The following is a 16322-nucleotide window of genomic DNA, read 5'->3' as shown; positions in this document are numbered from 1 at the left end:
TTCAAATGAAAAGCACCATCTAAGGCTGACCTCTGCAGTCTGCCTGCATGGTGACCCAAAGAAAAGTTTGAGTAGTTCATCTTCACAGTAATATGTTTTCTATCACCTTTGTTGGGAAACATCTTGACCCTTCTGACTTTTATTGCTAATGAAAACAAAGCTTTCTCTGAACCATCTGAGTACTCGGCCACTGACTACCAACTAGGTAAAATGCCTATTGTGAGGATATTTATCAGAGCAATAAGCTTTTTATGGTACTGAATGTGACTGCTGATCCCAGCAAAAAGTGCAGTCCCATTGGGACCCTGCTGCATCATTAGGTATGGAGCAGAGTTATAAACCTTGACCGTATGCTTTGCCCATCTTTCTTAGACCCAGGCTACATTGGACTTCCAGTACCAGTTCAGTTACCTGTAAGATTAAAACCCAGCTCAGTCTTGTATGAGTAAATGGGTCCACACAGGAGACATGGGATAGCCTGTGTGAATCCTGATGGCTTTGCAAGACTTGGTGTTGCCAGACACTAGGCAGGTAATAGCTAGGTCATGGAGGGCTTTCATTATGTATTTGGGAAATGTAAAGGACAAATGCATGTGTGGGATGTATGCACAACATAGAGGGACTTCTAGGCTTCTTTTAAATTCTATCTTGTGCTTCCTTCCACTAAAGGTCCACTCTGAGGGCTCTTTTGGGGAATGCGAGCTAAAGCGCCTGTTTGGTTTATTAACTTCCTTTCTTTCTTTGTAGAGCTGGAGGCCCCTGGTTGATAACAGATATGCGAAGAGGAGAGACAATATTTGAGATTGACCCACATCTACAAGTATGTCTTTAGTTTATAAAATGTCATGTCTTTTGTAGTAGCCAGAGGGAGAATTGGTTTAATGGTATAAACCGTTCTATTATTTTCTGTAAAGGTGCTTTCATCTTCTCAATGTTTGCAATAGTCCTGGAAAAGTATTAGAGACTCCCTTTGCCCTCTCAGAGGTCGTTCAGGACTGCACATATCCAGTCCCAAGTGGATGGCAGCTCTAGGAAGAAAGTTAGAGAAGGGGGACAGGAAAACAGAATCTCATAGCTGAAACAAATCGTTAAGATTTGAGCTGCATGTTTTAGAAAGGAGGAAAATAGAAGAAGATAAAAAAACATAGAACAATACAAGATTTAGAGATTATTAGGAAATTCATCGTTTGTTTTATATGCAAGCATAAGGAGATGGAACATGCAGAAAACTCAAAAGCAAGTAAGTAGTATTTTTTCACAGCAAACGTGCGAGTGTAGCTCATTCCTGTAGGATGTCACTTCAGGCCAAGCAGTTAGTGTGGTCTGAGAAATAATAGGAAGCCAAAAGTATCTCATGCAGTTATTAATAATCCATGCAGGAAGATGTATCAAACCTTCTTCTTCAGAGTTCAAGTTAATTTCTAAAGTTTAAAGATCAGAATAGAACCTCTATGGAGCGGTTACAGTCCCATGGACTACTGCTGATCTGTGCGTTTAGTCCTGCATCCCATCAGCAGAGTTGTGGTACTGGGGTACATGTCTCCCAGGCAATTCCTGTGTGTTGCTGACCCTGTTTCAGTGAATCATTGTGTATTTGCCTTTAACAGAGAACTTATGGCTTAGCCTGGTAGGACACGTGCATATATGCACGTTTTGTACAAACTATTGCATTTGCTTATGGTCTCCATGTCTGCATCTGATTACCCTCAGTTGCCTCACACCATCTCTTATTTTGAAAGCTTATGAACAAAACCAAATTCTACTTCTACTGTTTTTAAGGATTTGTTCATCTAAAATAACCCCAGTCTGAGACACACACACAAAAAAACGTTCCACAAGTGTCCCATGATGTGGATACTAATACCACTGCAAGTCCTATAAAATTTTTAGGCTCTTCAAAATGTTGCCCTCTTTCCTCCTGGAGGTGTTTGTGTTCTCTGCACACTGGTGATTCCTAATGATAACAGGGTTTTCTTCAATTTACTGTAAATGAAAAGTAGCTCAGCTTACTGGAATTTGAGTCAGCCAAGGCAAGTTAAGGCAAATAGAGCACCTCTGCCTCATCAGTGTGTCCTGCCTCTGAAAGCTGCTATGTCTGTGGTCTTTCCGGACTTCCTCACATCGAAGACATTCCTGTTTCTGTTCTCTCTTGCCCTTGCAGTAGTATGTGTGCACAGATGTGTGCATGACCCTCCTTCCTGCTTTGCTGCTGCAGCCCCTAGGAATTCACAGGGGGAAACCCGCTCCTGCGGTGCCGAGTCCCACAAAGAGCCTTTGCTGAGTGCAGGGAGCTGGACTGGGTTCAGCCATGTCATGTGCCTCCTGCTCTAATTAGTGGGGAAAGGATAAAGTGCTACTCGCTTGGCATTTTCTTGGTGGTGGTACAGGGTGTGTGAGAGCTGAAAGGCAGCACTGGAAGATAGGTGGAGAGGAGGGAGGGAGCCAGCAGCGAAAACGGAGAACTTTCCTGGGAGTGGGCAGGCATGGTGCCTGCCTGGGAAGCGGGCAGAGCTTGTTTTGAGGCTGCATTGTCTCTGTGGGAATTGGTTGAGGCCTAAACCCAGCCCTGGCAGCAGCAGCTGTACTTTCTGTTCGGAGTTGCCGAGAATGGATCCCAACTAAGATGTCATCCCAGGATGTCGGCAATTAACGCTGTGGCAACGCTGGCTGTTTTCTGGTCAGCCAGGCTTCCCTGTAGGCCATTCAGATTTCCCTGGCAGCACTGTCAAGCAATCCTTGTTGGTCTGCAGTGCTGCACTGATTCTCAGTGCTTCGCTTCTGTTTTAGCAGATATCTCAGAAGAGAATAAAGCTGATTTGAATTTCCTGAGTTGTGGTTACTGCTCTGCGGGTCACACTGCAGTGCTCTGGCTCATGTAGAAAGGGATCAATGACTTATAAGAGCCTCAGAGCATCCCTCCCACATGCTGAGAGGAAAATGGGACAGAAACATCCTTTCTTTGAGGAAAGAAAAAGCTGAACCTCCTTTGCCCTGGGCTACTCCAAGCTCCTGCTCGGACTGCCCTTTCAAGGGAGGAAGAACAGCTTCTCAGTCCAAGCAAATCTTTGCTGGCTAAAGATGGGCTAAAGCTGTGCACTGCCCCAGCTACAGTCTGCACTGGTTAGGTTTTTTGGGGTTCCCCCCTGCTTCAACTTCAGTACTTACAAATGTTGTAAAACAGGCATGCAAATTTGGCCACCTTAGGCCAGATCGTTTCCATCAGCCCCCCTTGATCTCCAGGGGATGCCAGCAGAACTGTAGTTCTTCCCCTGAGGAAGTGCTCTGCAAACCAGCTGAGATGCAGATGATGAGTCTCTTTGCCCCTCCCCAAGGCTCTGTTCACTGTCCGGGGGCCCCAACTGTGATTGTGACTGGGGGGCCCTGGCTGTGGGGATGGAGGAGCACGTCCAACAACATTGGACTGACGGAGTCCTCAGGGCCCTTTGGGTTCTTCTGTTCTCTGCTAAAGGGCAAGTTTGGTGGTCCTCCCATGCTTCTCCAATCACTGGAACAAAAAATAACTATGCTGACAAGGCTGATGTGGGTCCTCACAGAGCACTATGGAGGGCTCCCAAAGGAACCATGTGCGAAATCTCACTCAGAACATTGTTTTGCATGTGTAGGATCGGATGTATTTTTTATTTCTTTTTCCACAACTTCTATTTCTGGGTAAAACAACTAATTTATGTTTAGGATATAACAAAAGAAAATCCCAGCAGATTTGTTATTTCTCAGATTTTCCTATGACATTTTCATAGAAGCCAGATTCCCTTGACGCCAGAGGAAGATCCCAATGAGGAGTAGTCTTTGAGGGAGAGGGGCAGAAGGAAAGCAGCCTCTTGAATGCTTAAATCTAAGTTAGGACTGCTCTGGTCCTGCCGCCAGCCACAGGCGTGGACCAAACAGCCAGATTAGGGAGGTGATCCAAAAACAGTTGGCTCAAGGGAAGGGGTAGGAGCACATGGAGGAGGGTGGGACTGCAGCCACTAGAATTACATCAGCTTACACTGCTGTGCAACCACACCCTGAGCGCTTGTGCTTGTGTTGGAGCTGCTCAAATCCTGTCTTGAATGGTCACAAGAACAGGCAACGCTCTTTCTAGGGCACAGCTGAGCAAGGAGAAACTGAACGTATGTGGGTTTGGGAAGAGGTGACAGCAGTTAAGAGCAGCCCTTCCTCGGTGTAGCTCAGCCCCGAGTTTGTTCGGCTCAACATTACCCCCTTGTGGGGCAGAGGTGGAAATTCAAACTAATGCCAGGTTCCCCAGCAGGTAGGTGTCCTGTGGAAGTGTCGCCTGTAGCTTAGGGCAGTCCTGCTGCCTACAGATGAGTATGTCTTTGAGAAAATGCATGGTGTCTGGGAACATCCAGCTGCTTATGGTTGGTGTATGACACCTTATGAGGCCCAAATGGTGGTTGCATGCGTGGAAAGTCCAACTTGCAAGGCAGGAAGTTTGTGTGTTTTGCTGATAAAGCTATGCAAGAACTTTGACATTGTGAACAGACCTGTGTCTCCTTGCACATTTGTCCTTTGCTGAATGCTCCAGCACATTGAAAAGTGGTGGTTGTCTGGTTTGCCAGTGATGAACTCTTGTGAATAATGAGTCTCTCTTTGGGCTCTTTTCATTGTGGCATTCCTTGGTAATCTTGGAAAGAGAATAAGTCTATTCAGAAGTCTGTTATCACTGTCATACACTAGGTAGGCTGCCAAGCTGTGCTTCGTAGAGGAGTGTATAATGTACTTTGAGTTGGTGTAAATCAGAGCTAACACTGAAAGAAGCAACACTGCATACCCCAAACCATCAATTTCCACCTCTCTCTTTCCCTGCTTTATGCCTGCTAGGGTCATGTAGTGAAGCAGTGGGGAAGGAGTAGGACTTCAGACTAACCTGCTATGGAAAAGGTTTGTTCCAGTTCAGACCAGCTCCCTGCTTTCACTCAATGTGCAGTCACTGTTAGCTGATACATCAAAGTATGGAGGACAGAGAGTGGAAACAGACCGCAAATGGGGGACATGCAGAAGCTGCTGCCAGGGTGGGTTCCAGCTCGCGTTCAAGCAATGCCCAAAAACGTCTTGGGGTTTTGGATCTTTTCAAGCAGGAGAGAGTGGACAAAGGGATTGAGACAGATGGCTCAAACCTGAGTGGAGTGAGTGCCAAATGTGCCTGGGATGATCTCAGCCGGCCCCCAGAGGATGATGAAGACAGCAGGAGCATTTGCATTGGGACCCAGCCACGGCGGCTCTCTGGGAAAGGTGAGAGATCCTGGGCCGAGTCACTGTCATGTCATGCAGCATCTTGGGGTTCATAACAAATACTACTGTTGTGGAAGGCTCAGTGTATCACAGGGGAGTGAAAGGAATTTTGGTGTGGCCTCTTTGAGGAAGGCAGGAGATAGAAAAGAGATCTTTGTGTAGTTCTGTCTAAATGGTTCTTTCAAGTTTTAGGCTATTTCTAGTCTAAATCTGCACAGTTAAACTGAGCACTAGGTGAAAGAAACCGGGACTGTAAACACCTGTAAGGTGAAGCAACTGCATTTTCCCAGGAAGTGCTCCTTTATTAACATTGTCACCTTTTGGGTGGCAGGTTAGACTGATAGCGCACATTTCTGTAGCTGAACTCAAGTGATCTTGCAAATACGGAACTCTGAAAAGAAGAAATAAAATACAGTGGAGTTCCCCTTTGTAGTGAGGTGCCACCTCAGGGTACAGATGTCATAGCCATTACACATGCTTGAAATTACACGTGTTACATTTCAACTGGGTGAAACAATGCTAAATTGGAGGGCTTGATTCTTCTTGGAATTAATGATGGTTTCCCCAGGAATGGTATCTTACTTGTTTTTAAGTCCATGGTAAAATAAAAAGCATTTAAATACATATAGGGTTCCTTCTGGCTCCTGTGCAAATATCTTGAACTGCATTGGATCTAAAAAGGCTGTTTTCCGTCAGCTCTGCAAATGGAGAGCCCAAGACTGCTATATGTGATGATATTTGTATATCCTTCAAAAGACTTTTAAATCATTTTGATATTTTTTTGTCTACCTGATTCCAACATTTCTCAAAAAAAAAGATGAGGAAACTTCTAAGAAAGGAAAGCAAGCACCCTATTGAAGTATTTGGCCATTGGACATTATAGGAAATGAAAAAGTAAGAAGACTGCATCTGAACTGCATAATTTGCAGTTTATTTTTGAATGTGAGCTTCAGGCTAAAGTTTGCCTTGCATAAAATTCCCTTCTTTTGTGAATCTTGTTGTTAATTAATCAACAGATTTGCAAAGCCAATTGCAAAAGCTTGGGAATGTCCTTGCACTCATTTTGTAAAGGAACAAATTCCTGTTACGCCTAATGGGAAAAGTGACTTCCAGCGCAAAGGTGGGAAGTGTCAGGAGGTTCTGTGGGAGCTGTGGAAACAGCAGACACCTCATTTTATGAACACATACAAAACTACTCAGAATTTCCTCATCAGGAGGGCTCAGTACCAAAGGTTCCAGCTGTTCCTGTCTGACATAACATCGCAGCCCAAACCAAGAGAATTCAGTCTGATCTTATATAGTGAAATGATTCCTAAAGTGCAGAAAGAGTTGGTAAGAGTTAACCCTTAGAGATCTTCATTTCTTTCTGAAGGGGAAGAGTTTGGATGAAACACATCATAGAAACAGGCCTAAAAAAACCCAAACAGCTGATGTCTTGTGTCTCCGGTGTTCCTGAGGACTCTAAATCATGTTAAAAAATTCTCTTTGCAGATACGGAGCAAATCAGGGAGACTTTGCGGAGAGGGCTTGAGATTAACAGCAAACCTGTTCTACCTCCAATAAATTCACAAAGACAGAACGGGTTGAACCACGACCGAGCACCGTAAGTTTCACCCTGCACACTCCACACTCGGTGGGCACAGGGAGGCTAAAGAGTTCAGCGTGGAAAACAAAGTTAAAGCTGGGTGGGAAGAGATTTGGCATGGGGGAGAGGAAAGCTAGCAGCAAATACTTGCAGAGCATAAGGACAGAGAAGAGTTGTTCAGGTTGGGTTAATGGGCTGATACTCAGGAGGGCAGATTTTGAGGAGGGTTTTGGACAAATCTTGCTAATGCAGAACAGCTCCATGTTCTGTAGAACCTGCTGTTCATGGTGTACAGTGATTGGAACCAGACTGGACTGAGCCCTATAAAATGTACTGATACCTATATCATGGTATCCATATCCATACCTATAGCATTGTATCCAAAGAACTAGGTGGCATAGATGAGTATTTGCTGATATTTTTGCCTAAGCATTTTGATTTCAAGGCCTTAATTACAAACCTTTTGTTTAAAATGTTGATTCCCCCCCCCCCTTTTATTTTTAAGTGACTTTGATCTTTCCTTGCTTAAGCATGCTTGTACTGGCAGTAATTACATACCAGTACCACCCTGGTCTCTAATAGTCTGTAGACTAACAGGTGATTTAAGTAAGACTAGGTGGGCCTCATTTGTAGCTTGACTTCAGTGAATATATAGGAAACTACCTGTCGTTTCAAGCCATCTCCAGTATCTGTGCTTAGGTGTTGTGGGGTTTCTCGCCTTCCTCTCTTAGGCTTACTTCAGTTGCTAGTTAAGTGTCTTCCCACTAATCTTTATGTTTTCATCTAAATGATACAGAAATGCATGCATCTTTGCTGTGCTCTTTCAAAATCTTGCTTTTTCCTTTGGTTTCCTAGTCCTCAATGAACTTTTGTGCTTTCTTGTTCCAAGAGTAAAGATCATCATGAAATCAGCTCTTTCCTGTAGTGCCAGGCAGGACAGCATCCTGCCCTGTTTCATTTCCTGTTTCTTTCTTGTTTTAAGTATTTAATGAGAAAAATACTCTTCATACTTGGTTAGGACCCTGATGTCCTTTCTTGTTCCGTTTTGTGGGTGACTTCTGATCTTCCTTATATATGAATATTTCTGAGTTGCCTAATTCTTTTGGGGGAAGTATTGTGTCAGTTGCTGATGCTGTGTACCAGTAAGTAATATAAGATATTGGTGCTTATTAAAGAAAAATCTCAAGTGGCTTTATTACTGCTTTTGAAATAATCTTACTTTTGCTATACAGTAATTCTGTGGAGCCAGATTCTGACCTGACTCAGATTTTGAGTAGAATTTCTGTGCCTAAAGGTTGGTCCTGTTTGCCCCACTGAAAAAGTAAAATGTTTTGCACAAGTCACACCCAACCTGGGAAGGCTCAAAAGTATCGAGCAGGATTTCTGACAGATGCTGGGCTCCTGCATGAATCTGTATACGCAGTAAAAGCTCTGAGTTCACAGTGGTTGGGGACAACCAGAGACATTTAGGGTGCGCATCAGGTCAGGGAGGCAGCTTATGGGTAACCCTTAATGCTGGGAGACAGTTGTTGCTTAGATAAGAAAGCTTTATGTTATTCAGGGTAAGATAAACAGAGATACACTCAAGACAGGGTGGTGAAAGGTTAGCAGAGGTCTAAGATGAAGCACACAAATATTTACCTGGGGTTTTAACTGTTCTGAGGCACAGAGAGGAGGGCAGGTCAAATTCAGAGCCTCATATCCCTGACAGTGCTCTTTGTTGAAAACTTCTCTTACTTGTAGCAGCTGCACACCCACCCCACCTGAAGCCTGCATGGTAGGAATGGCTGGTTCCCAGTGTTTGCCTCCTAGAAATCAATACATTTCTCTGAGGCCTGTGGTTACCACTGTGGAAACTGATAGCTAGCCTGTTTCTGCACAACAGCAATTAATTTAAGGCAAGAGAGCTATCAGCTATGTGTCTTGCCGATGGATAGTCTGGTGATAGTACCGAGGGATGGAAGAGATCTCCTCAATTTAACTCAGCAGTGTGTCATAGTACTTTCTTCCTCCATCTTTCTGACTACTTTGAGAGGAATTTGGAAAAGGTCTTTTTCTACTTGTGCAGTGGCTTGTCTTCTCCGACTCATGTACCAGATAAAATGGGACTTGTTCAATGCATTGAGCATACTGAGAGGGGTGGTTTGTGCTGGAAAGCAGTGTTTACTCGCAGACTCCAGCTGGTACTTAAATCAGTCCTGATGATTACCCTTACTTTGGCTGAAACTTACCAGTCAAACTGGTACTCAACTGGTACTTAAATCAGACCTGATGATTACCCTTACTTTGGCTGAAACTTGCCAGGCACCACATTTTCCAGCATAGTGTGGTAGAGATGAAGCAGAAGAGGAAGATCTTACTGGGTCTCAGCCTTTCTTAATACACTGTTTCAGCATGTGTTACATGTTTCAACAAAGTTGCTCTACATGCTATAAACATGAAGTACGTGAGCATGTTCTGGAAACTCTCATCTCCAGCAGCTACAGAGGGATGTAGCTTAAAGAGTTTAGCTTTTGCATGTAGTAATATATCTATCATGTTCCCTACAGGTATCTGCAGTGGCAAAGGATGAGACACAAAAGGCACAAAAACAGTGCAGATATAGTAATTTCATAAGACTTGCAAGCACCTGAGATGAAGGACAGCTCTGCACATAGATGTAGTTCTTCTGATGCAATCCTTGCTTGGGCCTGGTAGGACTACAACTCAGTTCTGTCCTTCAGTGTAAATCTTGTGTAATCAAAGGCAAGTCATTTAGCTATTGAGCTTCAGTTCTGAATCTATAAAATGGGACTAATAACAATGTCATCTTCTTGAGGCACCACAAGGATAAATATGTTAACGATTACGAGGTGCTGGCTGATGGGAAGCAGGCTTGTGTGTAATCATATCCTGCACTGTACACACCAGACCATAAAATCTCAAACCCGTGGTTCATTGCAAGGGTCCTGTGAATAACTAGTGCGTTAGAGGCTCCTTGGGAACTTGACAGCAACGCTGTTGGGGCATGGCAAATTGTTCCAAATCCCAAGTCTGCTGTCCATAGGGAGCACTGCAGAACCCCAGGCCGTCAAATTTGCACCCAAATGGCATTAGAATCTTGAAGTCTGACACAGACTCCAATGGCTTTGTGCAGAAGAGGAATGTGCTGTTTATTTATCATAGATTTGCAGCCACCAACTGCTTTCCTAGTAGCTTTCTTCCCTTTCTTTTATCCTAACCCTACCACCCACACACAATAATCTATCAGAGCTTAAAGCCGACAACCTGTTCTGCATTCAGCATCACAAAATTGCATCAGAAGCACTCAAACTCTCAAATATTTATTTGTATAAAATGTGGAGGATCCAAATTCGATATAGATTTCACTGCCTTTTTGTAGTTACAGTTTTCAGCACTTATGCAAAAGCCTCACATTGTTTGGTTGCAGATAGGACTTGATTCAGTGTTCTGGCTCCAGCAAAGCACATACTTACATGTTAAGCATGCATATTACCAGTTGTTCACCATCCCAGAGTCCTAAAAAAAAGTTCCTTTGAGAAAAAACTGGTTTCTGTCAAAACCCTCTTGGGCAGCTGTGGTACTTTGATTCATTAGTGTTATTACTGTAGGCTGTGTAGCCCTTTTTCTCCTAAGGATATGAATAAAAGCACTCTTAATGCTTAAAACTGCATCAGACATCTGTTTCTCAAAATGACTGTTAGCTGAGTTCATAAGCAGCCATTAAATCAGTTCGTACACATTAAACAAAAGAACATGTAAATTAATCTTTGGAAACACGACTGATCATTTCAACCATAGGTGACATAATACTCTTGATTACTGCTTGGAAAAATGAGGTGTGTATGAATACAAATGTACTTTACAGTGGCGCATTATTTATTTCTTAGGACCCCTTAGCACCTTAGTAGGTGCTGCTCGGGCAGACAGAAAGGCAAGGCTTCCAGTTGCCTGAACCATGCAGATTCACTCTTGTTGCATATAGCGAGCTCTTTCCTGTAGGGAACATTTAGATGTCAGACTAAACTGCTGCAACTAAGACCTCAGTGGGATGGAAACTCCAGATGTCAAAGTTCTGTGACACTTGTGGAGTCTTGCTTTATTCACTATTTAATTTCTTCATGTAATAAGTTCTGGGGCTGAGTCGTTAGTTGTCCGTGGTAATTATCTCTGTGCTTTCCTGTGAGGTAGGCAAATAGTATCTCCACTTTGCAGATGAAGACAGAGGAGTTAATTTGCCACAGTTGCAGTGAGAGCCAGGGTTGGGATAGGGGAATTCATGACCTTTTCCACCCCTCAAGGGTCCCCTTGATCACGCAATGTTGCTGAAAGTGATGTTTTTCTGCCCCTTGGCTGACTCAGACCGTTCTACAGCTCCTGTGAGCTGAGGCATGGAGTAGAAACCTAGAGCTAGCATGCTGCATTGCTGCACATGCTGAGGCTAAAATTATCAGTAATTGCTACATTTCATTGTGCCAGGAGTCAAGTAATGGCCATGTGTATCCTAGTGTTTGAAGGTGAGGCTTGAGTGCTGGAAAAAGGTCTCCTAAGGCTGTGGTAATTTGACAAGGCGTTTCCAGCATATCTCTGTTGTTTATTACTCTCCCCCTTCTCAAGATGCATAAAGTGGTGTGGTTCAACATGCCTGATTCCTCTATTTCTGTTTGGGATTATCAGATAACTGTGCGTGCACTGGTCCCCTCGTGCATCACAGCATCCCCAGGGACCCACAGTGGATGCCCCAGAGACCTCAAATCCCACCTGCATTCAATTTCCAGTTCGAAAGACAGGTTGGGACTAGGAAAAACTGAACATACAGTAGTTCTGTGCCCTTGTGCTAATTCCATCCAGCCCTGAACAGTTTCCAGCTGTGTGGGGAAATGAAGGCAGGTTCCTGGCAAAGGGAACAGGGAAGAACCCTCTGGCAGGTGGGGCTGGCAGGACTGTCCTGGCTGTGACCTTCTGGTGCCCTGCACCCTGAGCACATCTCAGTATGTTGCCATTCCCTTGTGGGAAGGAGTTGTGCCACTACAGCAGTCCTCCTGGGAAAACGCCAAACTGTCACACTGCGTGCCCGGTTTGGAGAGCATGAGTAACAGGGGCATGACTTCTGAAGAGGAGTCCACTGCCCATGCAGTTCATCCGACTTGGTAAATAGTGCATGGTGATTTCTCCTTTCAGTGAGTAGCACTGGGTTAATGCACAATAACTAGCTCCATCTGAGCAGCATTTCTGAGGAAGCTCTGACAGTAATACCAAGATGTAGGATTTGCTTCAAGGCCAGTCTGCACTTTGCTTCTTGCAGTTGCACTGCATTTTGACTGCTGCTTTGCTTGGGCAGAGGGGAGCTGTTGTCTGCGTAGCTGGTTTCCTGTCTTCAGTTCTTGGAGACAAACTTTTACATAAAGGGGAACATTTCAGCATTCTCTGAAACTATCTAGTTCTGGCTAGACTTTCTGATTCTGCAGCCATTAAGCTGTAAGTTTCCAATCCAGTCCTGCTTATTTAGGCATGCTCTCTGATCGAGACGCCATTCAGTGGTGTCTTGCTTGAGTAAGGAATGCTGAATGGGGGGAGGCAATATACTTTAGGGAGTGTCTCTCAGCATGAGGCTGAGTGCTGGGTCACAAGCCTGCAAACTAGTAAAGTAAATGTCTGGAAAACCAGTGTCAGAAGAAGTGCAGAGTGGCCACCATGCAATAATTTGCACTTCTGCATAGCTTTCCCCATCTAAGAATCCACAAGTGCTTTGCAAACATTGACTTAATCCTTGCAACATCTCTACTTGGAAAAACATCTCAGTTTTACAGATGGGGAACCTGAAACATAAAAGACTTAACTTTGCTCATGAGTCTGCAGGGTGCCAGTGGCACAGCCTAAATCTCTCAATCCCTGCTCAGTTGCAGCTCTGGAACAGTCTTGGCCCTTTGACAGGAGTTACTGTGCAGCTTTCCAAAGGGATGTGTGAGTGGCAAGAAGACTGTTGCTACTGGCATTGTCCTCAGAGCCCTTCCATGCCAGGAAATGCACACAGAACATCTTCACTGTCTGGGTTAACCAGGGTGATGAGCACCCAGGTCTGGGCAGTCCAGCTAGCCTTGTCTCAGTGTGGCCACAGCAGAAGCTGTGTAACCCTGTTCTCTCCATTCCTGCACTTGCCTCTGTGCATCTGTGACGTGTGCCATAACTTTGTTTGCCAAGATGCTTAGGGCTCTTTCCCACAACTGCTCGTTTGCCCTTCAGGGGAAACTGTGGGAAAGACATTGGAAGATTGCCGGCACTGAAGTGATCTTTGACTGTATCTTCATTAAGGGAGTGAAGAGATTGGGAAAGGAAAAAAGGCGGGGGGGGGAGGTGGCTCAACCTTTCTCTCCCAGCTTTGTAATCTTGCACTGATGGTTTGCATTTGCTGGGGTTTGTACTGAGGAAGCAAGGAGCAGTGACTAACTCAGGTTAGTGATGCAGTAGGCACCCACTTCTACAAAAAGCCCCTGCCATACCCAGCTTCCAACAGGGGGATTTTGGTACCGGGGGGGGTGACTTGGAAATACAGTGAAATTATGCTCCATGTCAGTGACAGAGCTTGGAAGGGAACTGAGACCTCCTTCCATGACAGATCCATGAGATCGAGCACTCTGATCATAAAGCAAAATGCAAATGTAAGAATAAATAAACCTTTCTTAATCCAATCAACCTAGTTATTCTTGAATCCCATAAAATAACTGCCAGTGGTTGCTTGAGAAGAGGTTGCTAGAAACATGGCTTAGAAGGAGGGGACATCCAAACTTCATGCAACCCAGTGATTGCACTGGCGATTTTCCAGGAGCCCCATGGGCTGCTGCTAATTGCCATCAAATTATGGAGGTTGCAGCCACCCGCATCTTTAGTACAAAGAGAGGGCCTCCGGGAGGCTGCAGGTTCCAGCGTGTGGCTCACATTAAGAAGGAGCACAGCACGCTGGGACGTGTAGTCTCCTCAGGCCCTTTGTCCCTGTTGACAGAGGTCTGGGAAAGCTGCAGGCCACACTGGACACCTTTGCAAAGGTTTGACAACCCCTCTATCAAAAAAAAGTAAAAAAAAGAAGGAAAGAATTAAATTTGGCTTTGTTTAAGTTCATGGGCTGTTAATCAGCATTCATGAGATTTAAAAATAAATAAAAAAAACCCAGCAAACCTCATTTCCTCCCTCTCTCTCCTCTGCCCAGAAGCAGACTACTGGTAGAAACCTAAGCTGGAAAAAATAGTTGAAAGTCAGCTAAAGTCACCTTGGTAACTGCAGCAATACACTTGCCCAGAACAGGAGACATCAAACCCAACTACAAACAGCTTTAAAGAAACAAAAAGAATGTAATCATCTAAAGAATTAATCTGACAACTACCCACGTTTACACCTCCCACCAGCTCCCAATCAGAGGGAAATGCGCTTTAATCTGCTCCAACTCCCCTCCAGTTTCACAAAACACGAGATGTGCAGTCCTTAAACTGGGGCATTTCCGGCATGCTGCTTCCATTTAAATCTACTGCCTTTCCTAATGCAGCAGCCTGGCTTTTCCAGACTTGTTTTTTCTGGACACTGAGAAACATGAATTTTTTTGTGTGGGTTGGATGAAGTATTAAATCTGGAATAGACAAAGTTTGCAACATTTTACGTGATAGTCAGCTAGATCTTAGTCATAACAAGTAAAACTCCACTGGCTTTTGCTGCTGATTTATTTGGTGATGGGGTGGAGGAAGCAAAGGCTTACGGGTAACTGACAGTTGTAAAACCAGGGATGTTAGTGTTAGAAAGCAAACTTTTTCTACATTTTCTTCTGAGGCTGAAAACTACAAGCTGTGGATGGCAGTGTGTGTTATGACATGATCATTTTATTAATAACAACCTCGAAGTCCTGCTGACCCTTCATCTGGGCCATCACCCTTTGGAAGGATTTCTATTCCCCAAAAGAGAATTTTAAGGGGTCATGCCAAGTCCTGTGTCATGCAACCTATTCCAGAGTCTGAAAGTAATTGCACTGTGGCCTTTGAATGTGTTACACGCAGTCCACAACACAACTCTTGTTTAGAAAGCTTTAGCTTAGACGGTTATTTGGTTTCTGCTACTGGAGTTTCACCCTTAACTTTAAATAGCTGAAATTGTGTGAGAAACACAGAGACCGTGACTATTTTGGGAAGGTTTTGTGGAAAGGATTAATACTTTCATGTCATTCAAAGTATTAACTACTATTTTGCTTCACTCCTTCACCTTTTTGACAGAAGGGCTGGTTACTTATTAATGTGAAGTCATAATTATTGACAGCCTTAAAGTCATGACAGTTCCGTTTGATAGTTACACATTAGTCAACATCTTCTCTTGGGCATGTAATGACAAACAGCATTTGCTGGTTTTAATAAGACTTAGAAAGCTTTGCCCCTTGCCTCCAGAATATTGTCGTCATTCCTATTATTGCATTAACAACCAGAGGCTGTTTCCCCTCCGGACTGCGGCCCCATTGTGCTAGCAGCTGTGCTGGATAGCATGGTGGGAACCTAAAATCCCACCTTCAGCTCAGGGAGGTTTGGAGGCAAGGGGAACTGTCCTGCGTCTGTTTGTCCTTCTGAAGTGCAAACCTACAGCAGCAGTTGCCTGGGAGGCTGTAAGGGGACATAGAATAGTTAGGGTAGAAAGGACCTTAAGATCATCTAGTTCCAACCCCTCTGCCATGGGCAGCAGTCCAGGTGACAAGGGCACAGTCTCTTGTCTATAGCAATAATACTGCTGTAAAGCTCCTGATCTGCTCCAGGGTGCATAAACTCTGGTGCTGCATTTAATGGATGCAAGCTTATGGCCTCCTGGAAGATCATGTATTGCTAATGGGTGACTCTTTTGGTAGGGGTTGATAAATGAATGATTGGAAGCCGTAGACCACAGGCTGACTTTCCCACAGCTCACTGTGTATGTAAGATCTGATAAGGAAGTTGAGGCAAAGCTTAGCTTAAGGTCAACTGATCATTAATCAACTGTAACTGCACTTCTCAGGTAATCAGCCTGCAAAATGCTGGCCTGCTCCACTCTTTGAAGACCCCACCTACAAAGAACTGTAAAATGTTTGCTCAAGTAGATTAAACACAGCTTTAAGTGCCACCTATAGACTACAAAGCATGTTGTGTCTTTGCTTCAGGGTTGACCCACCAAACTGAGGCTCTGCTGACCGTCAGTCCATCAGCCCACCCCTTGTATAAGCTATGTCCTCACTTACTGTGTCCTTGCTGGGCCCACATTGCTTTTCTGTGTTGCTAAGGCAGAACTTGGGACACGTTTTAATTTTTCGTCTCGCAGGCAGCTGAGCTGCCCTGGTTTATTTTTCTCCTCATGTTTCTGACCCTGGCCATGCAAAGTATTTGTAGGAAAGAACTGTGAGATACCAGAGTTTCAGAGTGGACAGCTCAGCAGTCTGGGTGAAAGGCTCACCTGGGTCTGGATGACCTGGCAGAAGCAACAGACTGAT

General features: G+C 44.4%; 1 protein-coding gene across 1 annotated transcript in view; it reads left to right on the top strand.

Moving 5' to 3' along the window:
- Positions 1-16322, top strand: part of SUFU (suppressor of fused homolog (Drosophila)) — an 83631-nt gene that overhangs the window by 47613 nt on the left and 19696 nt on the right. Inside the window, exons 5-7 of the mRNA XM_010017539.1 lie at positions 748-820; positions 5100-5253; positions 6745-6856. Coding sequence (XP_010015841.1) covers positions 748-820; positions 5100-5253; positions 6745-6856 — 339 coding nt within the window. The remainder of the gene's footprint in view (positions 1-747; positions 821-5099; positions 5254-6744; positions 6857-16322) is intronic.

This window comes from Nestor notabilis, unplaced genomic scaffold (genome assembly GCF_000696875.1).
Source record: "Nestor notabilis isolate BGI_N333 unplaced genomic scaffold, ASM69687v1 scaffold427, whole genome shotgun sequence".
In the NCBI taxonomy this organism is placed as follows: domain Eukaryota; kingdom Metazoa; phylum Chordata; class Aves; order Psittaciformes; family Psittacidae; genus Nestor; species Nestor notabilis.
Note: the sequence above shows the minus strand (reverse complement) of the source record. Positions and strands in the feature narration are given on the sequence as shown.